This window comes from Sphaeramia orbicularis, chromosome 17 (genome assembly GCF_902148855.1).
Source record: "Sphaeramia orbicularis chromosome 17, fSphaOr1.1, whole genome shotgun sequence".
NCBI lineage: Eukaryota > Metazoa > Chordata > Actinopteri > Kurtiformes > Apogonidae > Sphaeramia > Sphaeramia orbicularis.
Genome location: NC_043973.1, coordinates 19,576,095 through 19,601,598, shown reverse-complemented (window position 1 = coordinate 19,601,598; position 25,504 = coordinate 19,576,095). Strand labels below are relative to the sequence as shown.

Sequence of the window (25,504 nt, the reverse complement as noted above, 5' to 3'; positions counted from 1 at the left end):
GAAACTAAGAGTAGAGCATTAAAGCTTTTAAAAATGATTATTCTTATTTTTCATGCAGATGTACTCCCACAAAATCACCCGTGGAATGATTAAAATACAGTTGAGCAAGTTATCTGGTAAAAATTCCCATGCTTTTGGAATTGCAATAGCTTATGGGTTTCAGACAAATAAAAATAATGCTGCAATGTGTATTTTATTTTAATATCATGCAGCTTTATGTCCACATATATGACAAAAAGACTTTCATTCTGTTCCACTTTCATGCTTCAGCAGATATTTGTCCCTTTATTTTTCCCTGAATATATGTTTTTTTTTTTCCCTTAAAGGTACAGTTTTGTTTACCATGAAAACATGTCAATTCAACTGAGTGCATGTTTCACGGGCATGTACACATGAGCACAAACACACAAACACACATACAGATGCGACCCTGCATAGGACGTCAGATTCAATCTCGTCACATTTCTCCGCTGACGCTTGATGTATCAATTTTTTAAGTAGCTGGCCTCAGAGAGCGCCTGGATAGCCTACACACACACACACACACACACACACACACACACACACAGGCTGCTCTGTGCTCCAGGAGCTGTGGCACTCGAGGGGTACTAGAAGGGTTCCATCTTGAAAGCCTGTTGCCATGGTGACCATTATGGAGTTCATCTCCCGTGGGCCAGCAAGCTTTACACAACTTTGCTCTCAAAAGAACACACACATGCACACACACAAATACTCACTATATCCCACCACCCACCCACCCACAGACACAGAGTTTTCTCGTGTCTCTGCCCTTTATGTTCAGGTCGGATCGGAGCCAATGTTTGACTTGAACTAAGTGTGGCAGAAAGCAAAAGAACAGAGCAATTAAGAGTTAAACCAGCAAGAACATTTGAAAGGGGACGTGGAGGAGAGGAGAAGGCGCACCGCCAGGCAGAGGAAGTGTTTGTTTCAGCAAAGTGCAGCTGATGTGATTTTGCATACTTACAGAGCAGCCTTGTTGAATGTAATTAGAATGTAATGGCCGCAGCTATGAGACGCTTGCATTGTGTTTTGTTTTTGTCTAAATCTGCACAGGCCCTTTCGAACAAAACAATACAGCAGAATACTTTTCCTCTTATTCTAAGCTTATTTTACCCTGCTGTTACTATATATCTGAGTGTCATCCATCGTGACCATAAATATCTCCATTTCAAGCAACCTATCAACTGAAATTAAAAGTAAAAAGGACAGCTTTAATCCATAAAGACCCAAACATCCACCAGCGACCAAAACCATCTATTGATCTATAACACAGATGTCAAATATGCGGCTCGGGGGCCAAATCCGGCCCTCCAAAGGGTCCAGTCCAGCCCTTGAGATGAAATTGTGAAATGCAAAAATTACACTAAGATATTAACAATCCTTTTAGTTCAAGGTTCCACATTCAGAACAATTCAATCTCAAGTGGGTCAAACCAGTATAATACTATCATAATAATCTATAAATACTCACAACTCCAAATTTTTTTCTCTTAGTAAATGTAAATATTTCCATGTATTTACACTAAAACACAGTATAATTTCACAAAAAATATGAACAACCTGAAATGTTTTAAGAGAAGTAAGTACAATTTTAACAATATTCTGCCTGGTATTAAATGTTTTGTGTGTTTGTAGATCCACTGTGTTCTGTAAGTTATAATGAACATGTGGAAATAATAAACTGAGGCAGAATATTGTTAAAATTACACTTATTGTTTCAGTTTGTTCATGTTATTCACATTATTTGAAAGGATAGTTTGTAGATGTAAACATTTTCATTGTTTAATTTTACTTTTTTTACTCTAAAACATAGAGAAAATTTTGGAGATGACATTATTTATATATTATTATGTTATTATTTTACTGGCTTGGCCCACTTCAGATCAAACTCAGCTGAATGTGGCCCCTGGAATTAAATGAGTTTGACACCCTTGATCTAAAATGTGTAATAGCTGTTCATCCACTAATCCTATCAATACATGTAAATAATTGGTGCAAAATGCAGTCTGTCATCTTTTCACGGTCATCAGATATGACCCATTTAGACGTTCAGAGGTTCTGTAGTGAACGTGGAAACACCATCATCTTCTACAACATTGATTCCCCAGTAAAACCCATGGAGTTTAATAAATAGCAGTGGATGAATACACTTGTTTTATGTTCATTTAATATATTTTGATGAAAAGGTCAAGTTTTTTTATATATATGTATATATAATAACCCTCAACTTTAATCTGAGCTTTTATGAACATCTGTATGATCAGTAAATTAAATAGTGGAAAATACTGGATTTTTACTGAAAAATTGCAAAATACAAAGGTATATTTTATAGTAAATGGTGACAAATCACTTAAAAAATGTTTAATATGCAGGAAAAAATCATTTGGGAATTACCACAAAAGTAGCACTGGGTTTTTATTGGTTAAAGAATAAATACTTAAATGAAAGGTGGAACATGAAATAAAACAAAATAGAACTGCAAGTAAAATCAGATTTTTTTTTATTTATTTTTTTTTTACCCCAGTGTTAATGGCTTACATTGTATTGGACTAAAATGGCTTTGCACAAAATGAAACCTTTACATAATAAACAGTGGTTTTGAAAATGTCATATCGTCTTTCACCCTACCCTTTTCAGCTTCCATAAATCAAGGTTTTACTCAATAATAACTAAAAAAAAAACAAAACAAAACAACTAACATTCAGCTAAATAAAAGCTATTGAGCGCAAGTAACATTATCTAAAACTTCACTGACAACAAGACTAAATAAATAAAAACAAAGGCCATTTAAAAACTATGTAGACTCAGAATAGAATAGAATAGAATAGAATAGAATAGAATAGAATAGAACATAATATTGTTTTCCCATAGGGCTGTTCTCAATCAGTGCGTGGCGACTGAGGGTGTGTCTTGAGTAGCAGTACTATATCATATCTAAGAGCTATCGATTGGCATAAATACAGTCTCTCTGGTGACCGGATGAATATTTAATAAGACACTGGATCTGAGGCCACTCTTTGTCTTTAGAAGAAACACATACACCCAGATACACACCCTCACCATACAACATTGCAAACTGTAACTTTAAAGATTATGCAAATGCTGGAGTTTGCTCATAGTTTTACAACATTCTGTAGTTTTTGGGTCTAAACTTTTACTCTCTTGTGTGTCTGCTTGGTGTGTGAGTTTGTTTGAGAGAGATGTTTATGTGAGCACAGTCTTACCTTACCGCCTATGCCTTCTTGTCCCTTTTTCATATCTGTGGTAAATCATTAATCATAAGGGAACCCAGTCAAGTAACAGGTTCCCATGGGGCAGACACTGGGAGTAGCTTGAGAAAAAAAAAAAAAAAAAAAAGAAGAGGCAAGTAAAAGTGGGAGAGAGGAAAAAAGGGGACTGTGAGAGAGAGAGAGAGAGAGAAAAACTAGAGTGAGACTGAGGTGGCTAAGCAGAGTAGAAAACAGCAGATCAGGAGAAGGAAGCTCTACTCCGCCGCCGCCAAGACACTATTCTTGCACAAAGTTTTAGATCAGGCAGTTGCGAGGGTGCCAGGCCTGGCATGGGGCAACCTGTCCGTCCTCCAGCAACGGGGTCCTTTGTGCCTCTGTGGCTGGCCAGCGCCCGGAGCCAGGACTCTCCGGATGAAACATCCCCGGAGAAAAGCTGCTTTTCCACCCTGCTCCTACCGCCCAGCCAACAGGAGCGCACACACACACACACACACACACACACACTCAGAAACACACACAGCACATGGGCACCCATTACCTCAGAAGCTGACAGGAAGGAGGGAAAGAGAGCAGAAACCCTTTGAGAATTATCACTCGCTTTCCTTTCTTTATTTCGTTCTCTCTCTCTTTCACACCTACACACACATATCCCTTCCCAGTGTTCTTTCAGGCCTTTTGGGGATTGTGCTAGTGGACTTTGCTCCCCTATGATGAATGATTTGCCTAAAAATACTGTCTGTACATGAGCGAGCGCAGCATCCAGGTGGAAGAACTTACCTCCACAGTGAGAAATCACACTACTTTTAGGGCACTTTTCCATTCCTCTATCTGTAGGTTAACTACGGCTTTGGATGTATGTGTGTCTGGAAACCTATGTGTGTGTGTGTGTGTGTGTGCGTGCGTTAGCGTGATAATTTACAGCCTTTCTGGGGCGAGTGACGTGTAGCTTGATTAAATCCATGACCTTCACCACCAGCACAAGCAATCAGCGGCAAACACACACACAATCACAGCATACTTAACACCTTCTTGCACACAAGCGCCAGGCACACGAACATGCAATCAGCACCTGGCGGATCCTATCGCATCATTGATCCAACCTGTTCACAAACACACATATGCATACACATGCGGGGCATCTATTGAATTGCATTTGAGAAAGCCTAATTTTCCTTACATGGGGTTTTGTACACTGTAATACTATTTACCGCTTGTGGCAGAAAAGGCTTATGAGAATGGGAATACCAGGCCTATGAATGTATAAATAAATACATGCGTAATCTATATTCAGATTACCAAAGGGAAAGTCAGGAATTCCATTTTACTGCCTAGGATGCAAAAGGGAAATCATTCAAGTCCCCAATCTATTTCCGCAGACTGCTGTTGAGCAGTAGCCCAGATTTCCCTCCCCAGTTTTATGACTCTACATAATGACTAATATGCAGCCACTGTAACAGCAGTAGCAATAGTCATATTATGTTATTGTGACTATTGCTGTGACTGCGGCTGTGTATTTTTGTTCCCCCAGTTGCCTGAAGATCTAATGCTTATATAACAGGAATGACAGTTGAGCTGCTGTTGCACTGTGTTATTGTACTGTACGACCCTGTGGTTACACAGATCTCACGTACACCTAATGTCAAAATATATTAAATCAGATTTTGATTTTGTTTTCTGTGCCATAGATGCTACATGGTACATCTTAGGACCTATCTGTGTCTGTAGTACCTCTGTTGTGGCGTAGCTCCCCGTGTTGTGTTTTGTTGTTTTTGACATACATGTTGAATCTCAGCTCTGTAGTTATTTTCTTCTCTTTCAACTTTGTGACTGTGAATAACTGTACCAATAACCTCAGTGGAACAAGACATCTTTCTGACTGATACTACCTGCGGTGTATGTTATTGTAGTGTCACACCTATAACTCTGTTTTCTTTTCTCTTCTTTTCTTTTCAGCTTGCAGACCTGGTACCTACAAGGCTTCAGCCACAGATGCCTACTGCACCAAATGTCCTCTTCACAGCTCGTCTCCTCAGGAACAAGCGGTTGAATGTTTGTGTGAAAAAGGCTTTTACCGAGCTGAGACCGACCCACGCTCCATGGCCTGCACGCGTGAGTGATTTATATACGGGTAGAATTTAGAGTTGGGAATCTTCACAGACCTGATTTCATGATGATTTTGCGGTCATTTCTGTTTTAAGAGCTTTAAAAAGTCTACAACAGCCTATATTATAAACAGTTGCATCTATACCAACACCGGTATGTAAATATTTATTTATTTATTTATTTATTAGGGACAGTGCATATTAATGAACATCTAGAACACAGGTGTCAAACATGCAGCCCGGGGACCAAAACCGGCCCGTCAAAGGTTCCAATCCAGCCCACTGGATGAATTTGCAAAGTGCAAGTTAAGGCATCAAACTCAAAAGTAATATCATAATAACCTATAAATAATGAGAACACCAATTTTTTCTCTTTGATTTAGTGCAAAAAACATTAAATTATGGAAATGTTTACATTAACAAACTATCCTGTAACAATAAAATGTGAATAACCTGAATAAATATGAACCTGAAATGTCTAAAGAGACTTAAGTGCAATTTTAACAATATTCTGCCTGTTACTAAAGGTTTTGTGCCTTTGTAGATCTGATCTGTAATGCATATGTAGAAATGATAAGTCGAGGCATAATATTGATAAAATTGTATTTATATTTAACAAATTCCATTTTTTTCAGGTTATTCATGTCCTTTTTGTTTGGATAGTTTGTAAATTTTCTTTAGACATTTCAGGTTGTTCATATTTGTTCAGGTTATTCACATTTTATTGTTACAGGACAGTTTGTCAATGTAAATATTGGTATAATTGAATGTTATTTTTTTGCGCTAAAACAATTTTGGAGTTGTCATTATTGATTGCCTTTTTATTGCTATTATTGGACTGGTCCGGCCCACTTCAGATTAAATTAGGTTGAATGTGGCCCCCAGAAGAAAATGAGTTTGACACCCCTGATCTAGAACAATTGCATTGTAAATATGCCAGATTGTAGCAGCAGTGTTAATTTCCATCTGTAGTCCCTAGACAGGTGACAAGGTAGACAGTTGACAAAAAGGCAAAACATCATAAAAACACGCAGAGCAACACAGTGAGGACAATCCACTCATGTTCACAGGCTTGGTTTTCCTTCATCTAATGTTTAAGTTGTGATTTGAAGGAGGCATATGATTGTGAGTCTCTTATGTTAAGGGGTAAACTGTTCCAATACAGTGGTCCCTCGTTTATCGCGGGAGTTACGTTCTAAAAATAACCTGCAATAGGCGAAATCCGCAAAGTAGTCAGCTTTATTTTTTACAATTATTATATATGTTTTAAGGCTGTAAAACCCCTCACCACACACTTTATACACTTTTCCCAGACAGACATTCACATTTTCTCACACTTCTCTCTTGTTTAAACACTCTCAAAGTTCAAGCCTTCGCAGATTTTCAAAAATAAGTACAGTATTATCAAATGAAACCAAAGATCAAAACCTGTTTTCAGGCCCTTTTCAGTCAGCATCTTCCTCTTCGGTATGGGTGCGACCGCAGGTGCCTTTGTCAGTGCAGAACATTTCGTCGACATCGTGGGTTTTGTTGGGGAGAAAACTTGCAAACATACAGCACTTCAGAGTCACACTGCTAGCAATCAAACATTTATGTAAATTTGGCAAGCCGAACGCATTCTGTACTGTACAGGAGACACGACACGGAGGAGATTGATTGACAATGGTCTACAATCCCTTAACCAATCAGGACGCAGAACACAATGTACGGGTTCTCCCTTAGCCAATCAGGATGCAGAACATAATGTGCGTTCATACGCTGTAAAAAAAAAAAGCATGCAAAATTGCACCAAAAAAAATCCACGAAACAGCAAGGCCGCAAAAGGTGAACAGCGTTATAGTGAGGGACATCTGTATTCAGTGCCAGTGACTGAAAGTGTACAGGGTGGGGAAGCAAAATTTACAATATTTTGAGGCAGGGATTGAAAGACAGTGTATGACCAATTAGTTTATTGAAAGTCATGAGAATTTATTTGCCACAAGAAAATTGACATAATAGAAAATGTTTTTATTCTATGTGTCCTCCTTCTTTCTCAATAACTGCCTTCACACGCTTCCTGAAACTTGCGCAAGTGTTCCTCAAATATTCGGGTGACAGCTTCTCCCATTCTTCTTTAATAGTATCTTCCAGACTTTCTCGTAATAGTTTTGCTCATAGTCATTCTCTTCTTTCCATTATAAACAGTCTTTATGGACACTCCAACTATTTTTGAAATCTCCTTTGGTGTGACGAGTGCATTCAGCAAATCACACACTCTTTGACGTTTGCTTTCCTGATTACTCATATGAGCAAAAGTTTCTGAAAAGGTATGGATAATAGTGTTAGGTATGATTATGACATCAATATATGTTTGGTTTCAAAACAATTGACGTAGTGCCTGCTGAGAAAAAACAACTAAATGTTCATTGTAAATTTTGCTTCCCCACCCTGTAGTTCATCCAAAAGTAGTGCACCTGCGTGGTACCTCACAGTCTCCTCGAGCTGTGGCCCTGGTGACCATCCCACTGACAGAGCGAGCTTTGATAAAATCTGTCAAAGGAGGAGGGGCAAGTCCATGCAAGACTTTAAATATCAGGCATGCATTTGTAAAATTCACAAAATATTACAAAACATGAATTTGTCTGCAGCGCATTAAAAGTAGAGATGCCTTACAATAGCCTACATCCAGATAATCTCCTTGCATCTAATAAAAAAAACTCAATACCAACACATACTTGTTAAAGGTAATTTTATTAATTGATTTCACTGTAGATATTTACATTTACTGGTTTTGTTTTATGCTATTAAAGGCTTTAAGTTGCAATGACTGAATCATATTTCATCTAATTAATTTGAATTCAACTTTGACCTTGAAACTGCTTTGCATTTGTCATTTATATCTGTAATCTATGCATGCATTTTCCTCTTTTTTACAAAAACATTACACTCACTTAGTCACACACACACAAACAGAGATCATCATCATTGTCTGTCTCTGTTGACTGTGGTTATGGTCCACAGATGCCGCAGATGAAAACACAGATATGAATGATACTCTGGTAGAAAGTCACTGATATTTCCTATTATTTAGCTGCATCTCTTTCACACACATGAACATACAGCCAGAGGGACAAGACCGCATCCTCATAAACAGCCAGAGGAGGACAGAAAGGATGAGGACGGAGGACTGAGTGAAAGGGTAGGGCAGAAAGAGATGGATTAGAAGAGATGGAGCGATGGGGGGGTAGTGGGATGGTCACATGGCAGGGGGCAGCAACTGAAAATGAGAAATAGAAGACACACACCAGCATGCACACACACATACGCCAGCCCATTATCAGATTACGGTAGATTACACTCATTAATCGTTGTAGCAGGTGAGATGTGACAGGTGTTATCAGCTGGAAATGAACGGTTCTTTCGAATATGTATGGGCACACAAAGGCTTTCCTGAATGGTGAAGAGCTCCGAGGGGAGGGGGGCGGGGAGGGTGGGAAGGGAAGAAAAAAAATGAGAAAAGGTTAAAAAATTAGTCAGTGACATGTGACATGGAGAATGACACTCAAAACCTGGGGTAAAAATAGAACACTGGACGAAAATGTAGAGAATCAGTCATATAATCTAAATATCATAAAAGGCAAATCAGCAGAAATGATGATGATGGACAGTTAAGTGTGGGTTGAGGAAGTGGGGGATGGAAAAAAAAAATAAAAAGGCAGAATTAGCAGGATCAGTCAGAACACCCTTTCAATAGATTTATGACCGACAGCCTCAATTATCCCCAGCATGGCCTCCATCCCCCATGCCCAGATTTCCCCCATCCTTCCTTGTCTTCTGAGGGGCTCGCCACTGGGAAGGCTAATCAGGAAAGTTCCAGGCCCTGCTAGGGGCCCCCTGGGGCTCACAGCTCAGCCAGGCCCTGATGATATGTCAAGCATAATGGGCATCCACTGCCAGATTTCCATATAGTTGAGATACCTGCCTTGCACCATGCTGTGAATAAGAGTAGCCATAATCAGTGATTTTCCATATGAGTGGTTCTCATACAAGAGGAATGGTAATGTAATGGCATACCATGACATGTCCGAGCTTTGCCGCTCACAAGGCAATCCTTCTAGACTATTTAAAACTTGTCTGCCAGCAAAAAGACTGGAAAAATGTTAAATTTCTATACTATATTGGAGTTGGAATATGGTAGCAAATTGGATATATGTGTGTCAAATGATAAATCAAATCAAAATCAAATAAAATTTTATTTATACAGGGTGGGGAAGCAAAATTTACAATATTTTGAGGCAGGGATTGAAAGACAGTGTATGACCAATTAGTTTATTGAAAGTCATGAGAATTTATTTGCCACAAGAAAATTGACACAATAGAAAATGTTTTTATTCTATGTGTCCTTCTTTCTCAACAACTGCCTTCACACGCTTCTTGAAACTTGCGCAAGTGTTCCTCAAATATTCGGGTCTTCTTTAATAGTATCTTCCAGACTTTCTCGTAATAGTTTTGCTCATAGTCATTCTCTTCTTTCCATTATAAACAGTCTTTATGGACACTCCAACTATTTTTGAAATCTCCTTTGGTGTGACGAGTGCATTCAGCAAATCACACACTCTTTGACGTTTGCTTTCCTGATTACTCATATGGGCAAAAGTGTCTGAAAAGGTATGGATAATAGTGTTAGGTATGATTATGACATCAATATATGTTTGGTTTCAAAACAATTGACGTAGTGCCTGCTGAGAAAAAACAACTAAATGTTCATTGTAAATTTTGCTTCCCCACCCTGTATAGCGCCAAATTATAACAAAAGTTATCTCATGACACTTTACATATACAGTTGGTCGAAACCAAACTCTGAAGCCAATTTACAGAAACCCAACAGAATCCTCCAGGAGCAAAAACTTCCCTTTAACAGGCAGAAACCTGAAGTAGACCCTGACTCCTGGAGGATGGACGTCTGCCTTGACCAGTTGGGGTTAAAGAGAGAGTATAGGAGGAGAAAAGAGAGAGCGATAGAGATAGAGAGAGACTGGGGAAGAGGGGGAGAAGGGGGGAAGTAGGGGGAGACACAAGGATGTAGTTGATGCACAGATAATTGAACTAGAACCGTCAAAAGTAGATCAGCTGGTGTTAGTATAATTACTAGAAACCAGAACAAAAGTCCATGACTGTTAATACTACTACAAATGCAAGTACTAACAATGGATATACTACTATTACAACAGTTAGTACAAATAACAGAAACCTCTACCATCAATGGAACTATGTAATAAACACTATCATAACTATATGGATAAGTGAGTGATGACAATCAAGGCAGGAGAGAGGCAGGACCACAGCAGCAGGTCCAGAGATGATCCTGGGAAAACCTGTGAGGTGATAAAGCACAGAGACTCTGGGGAAGAAGTCAAGATAGAAAAACATGTGCGTTTGCTTATTAAGCTTTATCAGTTATACTGTTTTTAGCGCAATATTTCTGTAGTGTAGGTGTAATTAAAGTGCACATACTCCAGTCATACAGTATCTGATGACAAGATGTTGATAATTCTTTTAGAAGGCAGAGTCAAAAAAACGTTTGTCAGCTCCTTCAAATGAGTAGTGTTATCATTCCTGTATATTAACCGCAGATCTTATAATATATGCATCAGTACTAAACTTTTTTTTAAAGGACTGACGAAGATCATTTGTATCCTGCCATGGTCTGCATCTTTAAAAGTGATTGCGGATACACTTTTTGGACTGTGAATCTTTCATACACTAATCATCTCATCTGAAGTTCAGAGTGATAGTAACAGCTTCAACAGTTCTAAATCATCAAGTGTGACTGATTTATGAGAAAGAAAATTACTTTGGGCACTTTCTATACATCATTGTTGACTCACTATTTATTATCTTCATCTTTAGAGAGCATCAGTTAACTCCCGAAGATGGATTTAAACATTGCATCTATACGTGTCCTATTGTTTCATAGGCCATTACATTTATACTGAGCCAACTCTTTTACTCAGTCTATTTCAAAGCTTTTCATTAATCAAGAGCAAAGTGTCTATCCCTTGGCTGGAGTTTAGTTAATTCATTTTAAGTTTAATCAATGTGAACGAATTGATTTGGTAATGAACATGCAAGCAATGCATGTTTTGGAGATGTACATTCAGGAGAAATCAGTATTTGGAATCAGTATTTCATTCAGTGGCACTGAATGAAGGCCAAAAGTGAAGATACGAGTTTGGCTACCTCAATCAATCAATCAAACTTTATTTCTATTGCACTTTTCATACATGTTACATGCAGCACAAAGTGCTTCACAACAAAACCCCCCGCTGTCCCGTGGTTGCAAATAAAAATACAAGCAACAAAGTAAAATTTACAGTAAGAGTTTAATTAAAAGCTAGCCTAAAAAGATAAGTTTTAAGTTTACTTTTAAAAATATGAACACTCGCAGCGGACCTCAGGCCCTCAGGTAGGCTGTTCCATAGTTTGGGGCCATAAAAGCTGAATGAGGCCTCACCATGAGTCTTAGTGTGGACTCTAGGAACAGTTAAGAGATTACTACCTGAGGACCTGAGGGTCCGAGAGGGCTCATATGTTAAAAGCAAATCAGATAAATAAATAGGGCTAAGACCGTTAAGAGTTTTAAAAACCAATAAAAGCACTTTAAAACCTATGCTACCTACTGTTCTAATATAATAATCAATAACTTTATCAACTTGTATGTAACAGTAATTTTTTTTAAAGCTGTGCCCTCTGTCTTTGCTCAGGTCCTCCATCTGCTCCAGAAAACCCAATCTCCACAGTGAACGAAACCTGCGTCACTCTAGAATGGTCGCCGCCACGGGACACGGGAGGCCGCGGAGACATCACCTACAGCCTCCACTGTAGGAAGTGCTTCGGTGACGGCAAAAAGTGCACGCCGTGTGGTAGCAGTGTCCATTTTATTCCGCGACAGTTTGGCCTCATGTCAGCCACAGTGTTGGTCACAGACCTGCAGCCAGACTCTAACTACAGCTTCACCGTCGAGAGTCAGAATGGAGTGTCAGACTTAAGCCCCATCCCCAGAGGAACTGTGGTCATCAATGTCACCACGTCACAGACCGGTCAGTTAATTTTATTCCTTAGACCCAGAGATTTGTTTGTGGGGAGTTGCAAATGAATTTTTCTCTACATTTAACCTTTCCTAAGTGATTTATCATTGTTGTTATAATACTCTTTCAGTGAAAATCAGATATTTTCGGATATTTAATTTACTGATCATGTAGATCAGGCGTGTCAAACTCATTTTAGTTCAAGGGCCAGCCCAATTTAATCTGAAGTGGGCCGGACCAGTAAAATAATAACATAACAATATAGAAATAATGTCAAATCCAAAATTTTATCTGTTTTAGAGTGAAAAAAGTAAAATTAAACAATGAAAAAGTTTACCTCTACAAACTATCCTTTCAAACAATGTGAATAACATGAACAAACTCAAAAAATAAGTGTAATTTTAAGAATATTATGCTTCAGTTTATCTTTTTCCACGTGTTCATTATAACTTACAGATCACAGCGGGTCTACAAATACACAAAACATTTAATATCAGGCAGAATATTGTTAAAATTGTACTTACTTCTCTTAAAACATTTCAGGTTGTTCATATTTTTTCATTTTATTCACATTTTTTTTTGTGAAATTATACTTTGTTTTAATGGAAATACATAAAAATATTTACATTTACAAAGAGAAAAATTGGGAGTTGTGAGGATTTATAGATAATTATGATAGTATTTTACTGATCTGACCCACTTGAGATTGAATTGGTCTAAATGTGGAACCTGAACTAAAATGATTATTAATATTTTAGTGTAATTTTTGCATTTCACAACTTCATCCCAAGGGCCGGACTGGACCCTTTGGTGGGCCAGTTTTGGCCCCCGGGCCGCATGTTTGACACCTGTGATGTAGATGTTCATAAAAGCGCAGAGCAAATTCAAAGGTTATTTTATTAAAACAGAGAAAACTGTAATAAAAGGGACTGTTTCAACATAAACTGAACATAAAAAAAAAACGTCTCCAACCACTGTCATTTATCAAACTCCATGGGTTTTACCGGTGAATCAATGCCACAGATGATGACGGTGTTTCCACGTTCACTACGGTGCCTCAGATTGTCTAAGTGTATCGTATCTGATGACTACGAAAAAGCTGAGAAACAGCATTTTACCTCAGTTATTTACATGTATTTATAGGCTTATTGAATCAGAAGTTATTAAACATTGTAGATGAATCCATGCTTTAGGTCGTCGGCTGCTGTTTGTGTCTGTACCAAGGTTATAATCTTTAACAAAAACTAACGAAATGACAAAAACTAAAATTGAAAAAACATTTTCGTTAACTGAAATAAATAAAAACTATAAAAGAAAAAACGATAATTAACTGAAACTGTATTGTGTGCTTACAAAACTAACTAAAACGTATAAAAATTATGGATAAAATTCCCTTCGTATTCGTCTTTGTCAATGTCAGACTGATATGAAATCGATTTTTTTCCCTCAAGCAATTTTAGCTGCTGGCACCATATGATATTTAACGGTTCGTCACTTCTCGTCACTTGTGGTTTACAGTCGTCTTCTGGTCCCCACTCTACCTGGAAACATGGAGACTAAATGTGGGAAAAAGCAGCAGAGTCCTGTATGAGATTTGTTTGAATACGATGGCGAAGAAGATAAAAGATATGAAAAAACTAAAACTAAAATATAACTAAGCATTTAGAAAATAACAAAAACTAATAAAAACTAGCAAACCTGCTCTAAAAACTAATTAAAAATAACTGAATTAGAAAAAAAAAAAGTCAAAACTAAATAAAACTAAACTATAATGACAAATCCAAAACAATTATAACCTTGGTCTTTACAGGTTAAAATACTTTACATTGTTAAATTTAAACATGAATATTAATATTTATTAAAATAAACGCATCCTTACCTGTTTAATAATAGTGTGTGCCGGAGTCAATTTCAGATTTCAAATAATGATAAAAAAAAAATCTACAGGATGTCATTGAAATCCACTTTTGCAGCCTGGTAACAAACAAAATAATCTGGGAAAGAACACTTTCATATGTCTGAACTAGAAATGTGTTGAATTCATCACAGAACCTATTTTGCAAAATTGTTTCATGATTGCTCTGTGCACACAAATGCTAAGCTTTTACACGGCAACTACGAAACTGTTCCTGTGCCAAACCACAAAATGACACCTCCGCCCTAACACATAATCATATTTGCATCTTTCACAGTGTGGGACTGGGGGGAATTTTGTGCAAGAGAAGTGTGTATGACAGGGTGCTGATGACTAATAGGCCTCGTACTATGAATGTGTGTGTTAATGGGGGAAGTGGGTAAGGAGGGGAGGAGTGGAAATGGTGTAGGAGGTTGTTAACCTCATTAAGACCCCACATGTCACACACATACTGTATATTTTTATACACACATGTGAAGAAGACACACTTTTAGTCCACAAAAGCACGTGTCCTATTGTAGGAACCCTGGGTGGAAGTCACAGGATTTTCAAGTATGCATATTAATGACACATGCAGATCACACATCGCACGTACACACACCCTACAAATGCTGTAATCACACATGTATAAATCACAGCAGAAGACCTCTCATTAGTAAAACTACATCAAATAGGAATCGACTTGTTATAGCACAGTGGGTATCCATCTAAACACTCTCTCCCCACCCACTCTTTCTGTCTCTCATTTCTTTTTCTGCTTTTTTTTTTCGTCATCTTGTTGAACTTCACGCTCTCTTTGTTGCCTCTCATTTTTTTTTTTTCCACAGTGAGTGTTGTGTTGAAGGAGAGACGGAGCAAGGACAGTGTGACTTTGGCCTGGCAGGGTCCAGAGAGACCCAACGGAGCCATAGTGGAGTATGAGGTCATCTACTATGAGAAGGTGAGAGAGACACATTTTTAAAGGGACACTCATTTTTAAAGGTCGGTTTACTTTTACCAGAGACACTGCATTAATAAATGGAGGTAAGGAGCACAAAAACAGGTTCACACAGGTTAACCCTTACTTTCTGGTCCTGTATCTGAATGCAACTCAAATGGACTTAATAAATCGGCTAAAATTTGCTTAGAGGTCTTATTTATGTTTTTGTGCATAAGAAATCAATATAAGTGAATCCCCAAAGGAACTTTGTGTTGGTAAATGCAAGTTATGCAAATTTACAGGATTTCAGTTCTGTTGCAACATGTTGATGGTCATATGAACTATGTTTTCAGCTCAAAAATGTTCAATTTCATCACAATTAATGCTATATTTTAATGTCACAAATGGCCAAGTTATATTTGAACTCAATTTACCTGAAAAATAAATATTCTATTCTTTTAGATTCCCCAATTTTTCTTACAAGATTATATACTACATAGCACGTTTTATTTTTACAGGTTGCAATATGGAGTATGGTGCTGATCCATCCTGCTTATGTTACGCAAATACATACATTAAGAATGTCACACGTCACTTTTTAAATCAACAGTTTTCTAATAATAAGCATTTTTATAAAGAAATAACAATTCTATATTGTTATTTACTATTTAGTATGATGATAAACTATACAATAAATAATTATGATACTAGTTTTTGCACAGGGATCATTTGTGGAAACGGTGACATGGCTGCCGAGCATCAGTATGATGGGATCTGTAACAACCATGTCACATCCGTCCACTGTCACATTTTGTGTTTTTGTTAAACTGTTAATGTTTTAGACCCACAATACTAACATTTATGAAAAAGAGGATAATTAGCAATAGTAAGTATATAAGTTTATTACGAATAAAATACTGGTAGTGACCAGATCATCATGGGTAATGTCACATCCGTCCACCAGCAAAAGTTTTCACATACACGTGCTATTCAAAATCCAATATTTCTGAAAATAGAGCTTCTGCTGTCAAATAATATCAGTAGCCTGTGCACAAATGTATTAGCATTATTTCAACACAGTTCTATGCATTTCTTACAACTTTTTTTTTTTTGACAAAAAGGGCCACTCATTTGACCCCCTAAGTAAATTTTAGCAGAAATAAATTTAAGTCATCATTTCTGTTACATTTTTATGGTTTAAGCAAGGACCTCATTTCCAAAATGAAACCAAAACAAAAGTAGTAGTTAAGTTGTTATAAGACTGATTGGTTCCAAAAAAGGCCTGGTTTCCATAGACTTTTGTTGAACTTCTTTGAGTCAATAAAAATATTCTCTTGTAGGTTATGTATGCATTTTTATGTATTTATTTATTTTTTGTTTGTGTAATTAACCTTAGTTTTTTATCTTTATACTATCACTGTGTTCACTTCTTTGGTATCCCATAACATGTTCTTATATCTTGGACTCACTGTTGGTATTCTTGCTCTGAGAATCCATTCCAGTAATACTGTATAACCTGAAATATCTTTGTTTGATTTAATTTGTTAAATGAAAATGAAAATAAGAATTTGATCGCAAAAAAATAAAAATACTCCCTTATATTAAAATACAAAGTCAGTAATTTTTTCCCAGATGTATTCCAGTCCAGTCTGATCGGTTTTATTTTTTCAGCCTGTAACAAATGTTCTTTAATTTTTTCCTCTATTATCGTTTAAAGACGTAGAACTATATTGTGGTAATTTCCAAATAAATTTTTCTCTACATTTTGACTTTTCCCAAGTTATCACAATTTATTAATTTATATTCTGCATTTTTCTGTGAATAGCAAATATTTCCCAGTATCTAATTATCAGATTCTATAGATGTTCATAAATGGTCACAGTAAATTCAAAGGTTATTATATTAAAATAGAGAAAAACTGAAGGAAAAGTGATAGAAAAACAAGCCTCTAACCACTGTCGTTCATCAAACTATATGAGTTTTGTTGGTGAATCAAAGATGCAGAACATGATTGCATTTCCATGTTCACTACGAAGCCTCTGACCATCCTAATGGACCATATCAGATGCTGCTGAAAAGCTGAAAAATTGTAATTTACCTGAATTATTTAAGTGTATTGATAGGATTAGTGGATCAAAAGTTATTAAACATTTTAGATGGGTAGATGCTTTTAGTCGCTGGCGGCTGTTTAGGTCTGTGAGAGTTAATAGGATCTGTCTGACAGGTCACTCGCCTGCTGAGCTGGACTTTCAGAGTTTCATTTATTTAATAAAACACATTTATTTCCTGGCAGACAATTCAACTGAAGTTGTAAAATGACTTTGTTGTGCAATATTTGATGAAGTTTTACCATTTTACAGAGTCAGTAAACTAGTGTTTAGCATTAGCTCACCTTTGACCTCTCAGGCTCTCATAGCTCTGCCCCTTTTGTCCAAATATGGTCATTAATGGCTCCAAAAAGCTAACATGGTGATAGCCAAATCCCAAAGGCTTCAAAATTCAGAAACTACTGGGTAACGTCATTGTCTCTCCATCCACTAATCATAGTCTATGTTTTAAAGTAAAAGAGGACATGGTGTTTGTACTAGTAGAGGCTTTTTCCACATAAATGCTTTGTGAGCCCCCCCCCCCCCCCCCCCCCCCCAAAAAAAAAAACATATCGGCTAAAATTTGCTTAGAGGTCTTATTTATGTTTTTGTGCATAAGAAATCAATATAAGTGAATCCCCAAAGGAACTTTGTGTTGGTAAATGCAAATTATGCAAATTTACAGGATTTCAGTTCTGTTGCAACATGTTGATGGTCATATGAACTATGTTTTCAGCTCAAAAATGTCCAATTTCATCACAGTTAATGCTATATTTTCATGTCACAAACGGCCAAGTTATATTTGAACTGAATTTACCTGAAAAACAAATATTCTATTCTTTTAGATTCCCCAATTTTTCTTACAAGATAATATGCTACATATCACATGTTTTATTTTTACAGGTTGCAATATGGAGTATGGTGCTGATCCATCCTGCTTATGTTACGCAAATACATACATTAAGAATGTCACACGTCACTTTTTAAATCAGTTTTAAACAGTTTTCTAATAATAAGCATTTTTATAAAGAAATGACAATTCTATATTGTTATTTACTCTTTAGTATAATGATAAACTATACAATAAATAATTATGATACTAGTTTTTGCACAGGGATCATTTGTGGAAACGGTGACATGGCTGCCGGGCATCAGTATGATGGGATCTGTAACAACCATGTCACATCCGTCCACTGCCACATTTTGTGTTTTTGTGTCAGCTGTTATTGTTTTAGATCCACAATACTAACATTTATGAATAAGAGGAGAATTAGCAATAGTAAGTATATAAGTTTATTACTAATAAAGTACTGGTACTGACCAGATCATCATGGGTAATGTCACGTCCGTCCACCAGCAAAAGTTTTCACATACACGTGCTATTCAAAATCCAGTATTTCTGAAAATAGAGCTTCCACTGTCAAATAATATCAGTAGTCTGTGCACAAATGGATTAGCATTATTTCAACACAGTTCTATGCATTTCTTACAACTTTTTTTTTGACAAAAATGGCCACTCATTTGACCCCCTAAGTAAATTTTAGCCGATATACTCTTTCTGCCCCCTGAAACATTAATTAAAAATTACCCACCCAATTATTCATTTCAGAAATAGAGCTATGCTTAGAAATCTGGTGTAGATACTTGTTTTGAGGGGATTCTTAAACTGGGTCAAACTGTAATTATACCATACAGTACATGAAGATAGAAACAGGGTTAGAGAAAATCAGAATAGATTTTTTAAGAGAATTTTAAAGATGGTCATTGGATAGTTGGTTACTTTAAGAATTTATTTTTTTTTGTCATTTTAAATTTAGTATAACACTGAACAGGATTAAGGAAATGATTCATTAATCCTACTTAGAATGCTTTTCCATCTTTAAAGATTGATTTCAGAGGTTTTAAAACCAGTTAAGGAGTATTTAGATTAATGAATTCAGTGGCCTTGCAGTAACCTTACAAAAAGGTAAAGTCGATTACCAGTTAGAGATGCTCTCATCATCATGGCAAGTGTAGGATTCTCTTTTTCCACAATGTCTGCTGCTTTAGTTTTTTTTCTTTAAATTCACCATTTAACGTTCTTAATTCTCCTCTTGTTTTCTTCAGCTACAGCTCGTCTTGGCTGTGGGTAGCCTAAAGGCATTTCTAATGACTTGTTCATCAAACGCTCACTCTCTTTCAGCCTATCTCTCGGTCATATCTCTCATGTCTCCCCTACTGCTCACACCAAGCCAATTAAACGCACATCTGTCGAACAAACCTTGTAAAACACAGCCAAGGTGATGAAATTAAGCCTCTGTATGTGCTGGCTGGCATTAGCTGTAATATAGTGTTAATCCGTGCTGTAGAGTGTCTTCCATTAGGTAGAGTATCAGCCTCTCTGCAGGGAATCAGCTTACTGACAGACACACTTATTCTTTATTCATCCTCCTACACACACAGTTGGAAGTGCACACACATACACACACACACCTGGGAGGTAGTCGAGCACAGCGGGATGTGTGTAACCACATTTTGCCCCCAAGTGTAGAGAGGATAAGATTTGGGACTTGACAGATGCTCATGTATAAATGCGACCAAATGGTCCAGTGATGAACAAATGAAAACTTAGTGAGGTGTATGTGGCCCCTGGGGACCTTTAAATTCAACAATTTGAAGTTTCTATTATTTTCCGACTTTCTTATTATTTCCCGTCTCTCTTGATACCACAGTCCACTGCTGTTAAAATAACCCTTACAGTTACACAATCACTTTATGTCTCTGCCACTTAACCATATCAACTGGAGTTATTGATTTACACTGTATGTAATTCTCTGCTCATTTGGCACTTTCCTTCGTTGCAGAACCAGCGGGAGCAGAACTACACGGTTTTGAAGACTCGCTCTAACATGATGACGGTAGATGGGCTTAAACCAGGGACCACGTACGTGTTCAGGGTTAGGGCTCGAACCGATGGAGGCTACGGGAGCTACGCACCAGGAGAGATTGAATTGGAAACCAGCCACGAAGGTAAAGAATAATAAATATTTGTTTACTCTAAATGAATAAGTAATTCTGCATTGCTTGTTTCATTATTTTTAGTTTTCATTGGTTTGTTTTTGTATTTCCCTGTGGTGTTCAGCAGAGAATTACAATAAAGCGTTGGCTGCAGCGAGGATAGAATGTATTCTAGTATTTCAATCACAACACAACATAAAATTAAATTTTGAAGGTGAACGAGAAGGACAAAGATCAACGTTATCCTGTTTGTTATAACAGAGTGTAGTAAGATAAACCTATTCAGTAGATACAGTAGGTATAAAATAGCTTACTTATCAATCCAGGGGGCTTTCTTTAGTTCTGCTGTCAGACAAAACTGAACATATCTGAACGAGAGGCTGTAAACTATCACAGAATACTTATCAGCTTAAAGGAATACGTCCACATTTCACAGAGACGAATAAAGAACTAAAAGCCAAGCTTGCATTCCAGGACTGTGATGCTTCCTGAAAAGATGAGAGAAGTGGTAAGGACGTTCAGAGAGACCTCACAGACCCCCCCCCCCCACTCCAAAGTATTATCAACTCACAAACCAAACACAAATTACAACCAGTGTTTTCATCCTTTCTGTCCATTGATGGCACTGGTTGGTTTAACTGACTGTAGTAACAAAAGTCTCACTTATAACTTTTCATTTGGTACCAGGTGGTGGTTAGTTTTTTAATGCGGCTTTTAACGTTCTAGTTCTAAACAGGGGTTTTGAGAAGGTGAAAAACGTTTTCTGCTCATGCCCTTTTTTAAGAATCTTCTCCAAAACAGAAGCAGTTCATCCTTGATCCATGCTCTAGTCCTCCATCAAAAGGAGCTAGTTGTTACAAAAGCTGTAGTTTTTACATAATCCTGCTCATAGGCAAACGAGATGACAGACGAAGAGAACAGTCTATTTAGTAAATCGTTCTATTTGTGCTACAATAGCAACATTAAAGGAAATGCATGTCTAGGCTGTAATCTAAAAATTCAAAGCTTTATGTGGCGTTTATATCACCAAGCAGATAGCACAACAACATCTGAGCTTTCACTGAGTATCTGACTGCACAGATATTAACTCAACTCTGATGGAACAATGTCTGTCTGTCGTCCTTTTCATTTGTTTTCTGTCATCCACTCTCATTATCGCTTCATTGTATGTTCTGAGATTTTCTGGTTCGGACCAAGGTTATTATAACGAAATGACGAAAACCAGAATTGAAAAAACATTTCGTTGACTGAAATAAATAAAAACTATAATTAAAAGATAAAACAATACCTAACTGAAACTGTATTGTGTGCGTATAAAACTAACTAAAACTTATAAAAAATTATGGATAAAATTCCCTTCATTTTCGTCTTTGATTGATAAAAAATCGATTTATTTCGCTCGAGCAATTTTAGCTGGCGGCACCATACAACACTTCACGGTCCGTCACTTGTCGTTTAGAGTCAACAAATACTACAACTAAACTAAAACTAAGCATTTAGAAAAAAACTAAAACTAATAAAAACTAGCAAACCTGCTTTAAAAACTAATTAACCCTTTCATGCATAGTGGTCACTCCAGTGGACAGTTATTCTACAGCTGTTCTCTTGTATATTCATGGGATTTTGTTGTTTTAGTTTCATATCAGCCAACACAGTGGACGCTTATGCACCATCCCATAAACTGACATTGAAAACATTACTGTAACTTTACTGTTCTAGATAAACCTGATCTAACATGTTCGAGTGTAAATCAATTCCTTGTTATTGTTATTAGACTGTAATTAACAACAAAAGTTTTTTTCTTTTTTTTTTTGGCATTTTATGTTCATGAAGTGAGTAATGACTAGTATTAGAGTACACTACAAAGAAAAAGTTAAGGATATTTCTTTCTCTTTTTTTGTCTTTTTTTTTTGTTATTTTTGCCATTTGTAAAAAAAAAAAAAAAAAAAAAAAAAAAAAAAAAAACTGTCTGGCCATTAAAAAAAAAATGTGTTTCAATTCAATTCACACACAAAAAATTAAAAAGCATTGTGCAAGAATCCCAACTGAAAAAAAATAGCCCAAAAATTAAAAATATCCATAATTTTTTGTTTGTAGTGTATGTTAAAATGTGAGAAAACATCAAATTAGCAGCATTTAATGTGTTTATTTCATAGTTTTCACACAATATATCATTAAAAATACATGTTTCTTTGCTTCAAAAATTAAACACATGGTGTCCAGCTGAGTGAACATTTTTGCAACTCCATGAAAAATAGCTTCATAATTTATTTATTTATTTTTCATTTTTTTAATGCCCAAAGAGGAATAAAGAAAAAAATCTTGATCAATGTTCTCATAATTCATGCAGGAAAGGGTTAAAAGTAACTGAATTAGAGAAAAAAAGTCAAAACTAAATAAAACTAAACTATAATGAAAAATCTAAAACTATTATAACCTTGGTTTGGAGGCCTCATAATGTGCTCTTAAAGACAACATTGATTCCCACATAGGCAGAGAGGGATAAATCAGTTAATGCATACCACTATGCTATAGGCTCTTTATGAAGACTACAATAGGCACACATTAACCCTCTGATCATTCACAAATCAATAATAATAATTCAAAGTACAGTGCGATTCTATTCTGAAAGATACAAATGTAATGTTGTGTTTTTGCCTTAAATTTCCCATAACAGCCTTAGTTAAAAAATCAGGACCCATATTTGGGCATCACTGTTGGAAAGAGCTGTTACTGACTTACAGATGGTTCCCAGTCAAGTTCAGCGTTATAAAACATAGCATCTGCCACATTCAGTTGACCCAGTAGCAATCATATCAAGGTTATCTAATCAGATCAATTCTATTGATTCTTAAAAAAGGGTGTGTATGTGTGCGCCAGTAAATGTAATAGGAGATCAATGCTTATCTGTGCCTGCCTAGGGGCATTAATTTGCCTCTTCAACACACTCACACACATTGGTATATACATATACACACACAGGCACACGCGTCTGCTCATGCTTAGCTAAGCCAGATAAATGGGGTATTTGTTTTGAGTAATGGCTCGATTGGTGTGGCGTAAAAATCGATGCATCTTTGCAGAAAGTTCTCGGCAGTAGCCTTGTTATGTGCAATGTTAACATATCCATTTGGACAGCATAGCCGAATGGGAATGGCTTTCACGTCCACTCGCATACCCTCATAGGCAATGCAGACAGGGAGTGTGCTTTTCATCAAGGACCTTACTTACTATTCAATCCACCTCCCTCGCTCTCTTTTACTTGTTTGCCATTTTCTTTTCCCACTCCTTCAATCTCTGTCTTTTATCTCCTTTTCTATTGCTATCATATTTCATTCCCTCTCCCTCTTTCTACCGTTACACACACCATCTCCCTTGCCTCCCTTGTCTTCGGTTAGTCTTTTATTTCCTCACTTTCCTCATGCAGAAAAAAAAACAAAAAACCTGCACTTCATTTCATCTGCTTTTGTGTTTGTGTTATTAATCCACTGTGCTCCCCTTGTCTCCTTTGCAGATGTTTTGGCTATTGGGGATCCTAATCAGTCTACCATTCTAGCTGTCTCAATCGCTGGAGGAATTGTTCTTCTCATCTTCCTGGTGACTTGCTTCGTTGTCAGCGGAAGGTACAGTCAAAAAAAAAAAAAAAAAAAAGTGACATTCTCTAAACGTGAAAATTAGAAACACATTTGTAGTAGGTGGCACTTTTAATGTACTGAACATACTACAAGTAACCAAAGCTAATTTTGTGTCGTTTACGGACATTTTCAGAATCACACACTCATGAAAACAAGTGCAATTAAAACACGCGAGTTATTTTTGCTAAGTAGACCTTGCAATTATCTAAACTACAATCTAATATCATAATCACAAATCTTAAAATTCGTTCAGTCATTTAGGCGTCTGCACATACAGGGAATTAGTGATCACACACACACACACGCAGAGTCCTGCTGATGTAAATACACAGCAACACATTCAATTTGCTGCTTAAAATCACCCTCATGTTTAATATGAATAATTGGCCCAGCAGCCTAAAAATTATTAGCATTTTTAAAGATTTTGTCCTCAGTTGGAAGCCAGTGGTGTAGAGGCTGAGTGCCAAACACAGGCTACGGTCACTTACAGGTTACACCACTGACAGGTATAATCTTATTGGTTGTGCATAATAGGGTCACAAGTTAAGAAGATTAAGGTTGAAACTGACTGAATTTTGAGTGCAGCTGCAACACATTAACATCTCAGCACTGTAAGGTTGGCTGTAAAGTCTGTAGATCCGCTTTCTCTGTATTAAAACAATACCTCGTGCAGGTGCAAAGCAAATCTGTCACTTATCATGTGTTAGTGGGCTGAAATGAAATGTACATGTGCGTAACTGTACACACAAGGATTAACCAACACATGCACACACGAGCAACCTCTATTTTCCTTCTTGGACTCGCTTTGAGGGATTACATGTGGGTGTGCCAAAGCAGAGCCCCCATCTTTGACATTTATACGTCTGCCAGCACCTAACCAAAGGTCCGTGTTATTCTGTATATGAAGAACATAGACTCCCTATGATCAGTGTCTTTGAAGGTTAGGCAACTGTTAATGCTCTGGCTCCAAAAAAAAGGCCAAAGAGGACAAGGAGATGAGAGGGAGGAAGGAAAATAAAAGAATGGCAATTGGTGTGGGGCAAGAAGATGAAAGCATCGGGGTAGAGTGGGCTCTTTGGAAGAAGAAAGGGAGGAGAGGAGAGGAGAGGAGAGGAGAGGAGAGGAGAGGAGAGGAGAGGAGAGGAGAGGAGAGGAGAGGAGAGGAGAGGAGAGGAGAGGAGAGGAGAGGAGAGGAGAGGAGAGGAGAGGAGAGGAGAGGACGACAGGACCTGTGATTTGTCACTCCAACTCTATGTCCACAATGAGTTTCGACTAGATTATGCACATGTTTAGAAGTGCACGCTCACATCCACGTGCACACAAACATGCACACACTAATGTACACACTAAAAACATTAGTATTGATTCAGGTGATTGCTTATCAGGCTGAGTGCTCTATTCACTATTGACTAGGAGGGATGTAATCAGTGGAGACTGTCCTGCATGGCACACACACACATACACACACATACACAACAATAACACACTCACACACATCCACATATTTTTTTAATCAGGGGAATTATAAAGCT

General features: G+C 37.1%; 1 protein-coding gene across 2 annotated transcripts in view; it reads left to right on the top strand.

Annotated features, from left to right (window-relative positions):
• LOC115436924 (ephrin type-A receptor 3-like) overlaps window positions 1-25,504 on the top strand; it is a 127,715-nt gene that overhangs the window by 57,425 nt on the left and 44,786 nt on the right. For both annotated transcript variants that reach the window (XM_030159928.1, XM_030159927.1), the window contains exons 6-10: window positions 5,204-5,359; window positions 12,096-12,431; window positions 15,162-15,274; window positions 20,184-20,349; window positions 23,852-23,960. In XM_030159928.1, the coding sequence (XP_030015788.1) occupies window positions 5,204-5,359; window positions 12,096-12,431; window positions 15,162-15,274; window positions 20,184-20,349; window positions 23,852-23,960 (880 nt within the window). The remainder of the gene's footprint in view (window positions 1-5,203; window positions 5,360-12,095; window positions 12,432-15,161; window positions 15,275-20,183; window positions 20,350-23,851; window positions 23,961-25,504) is intronic.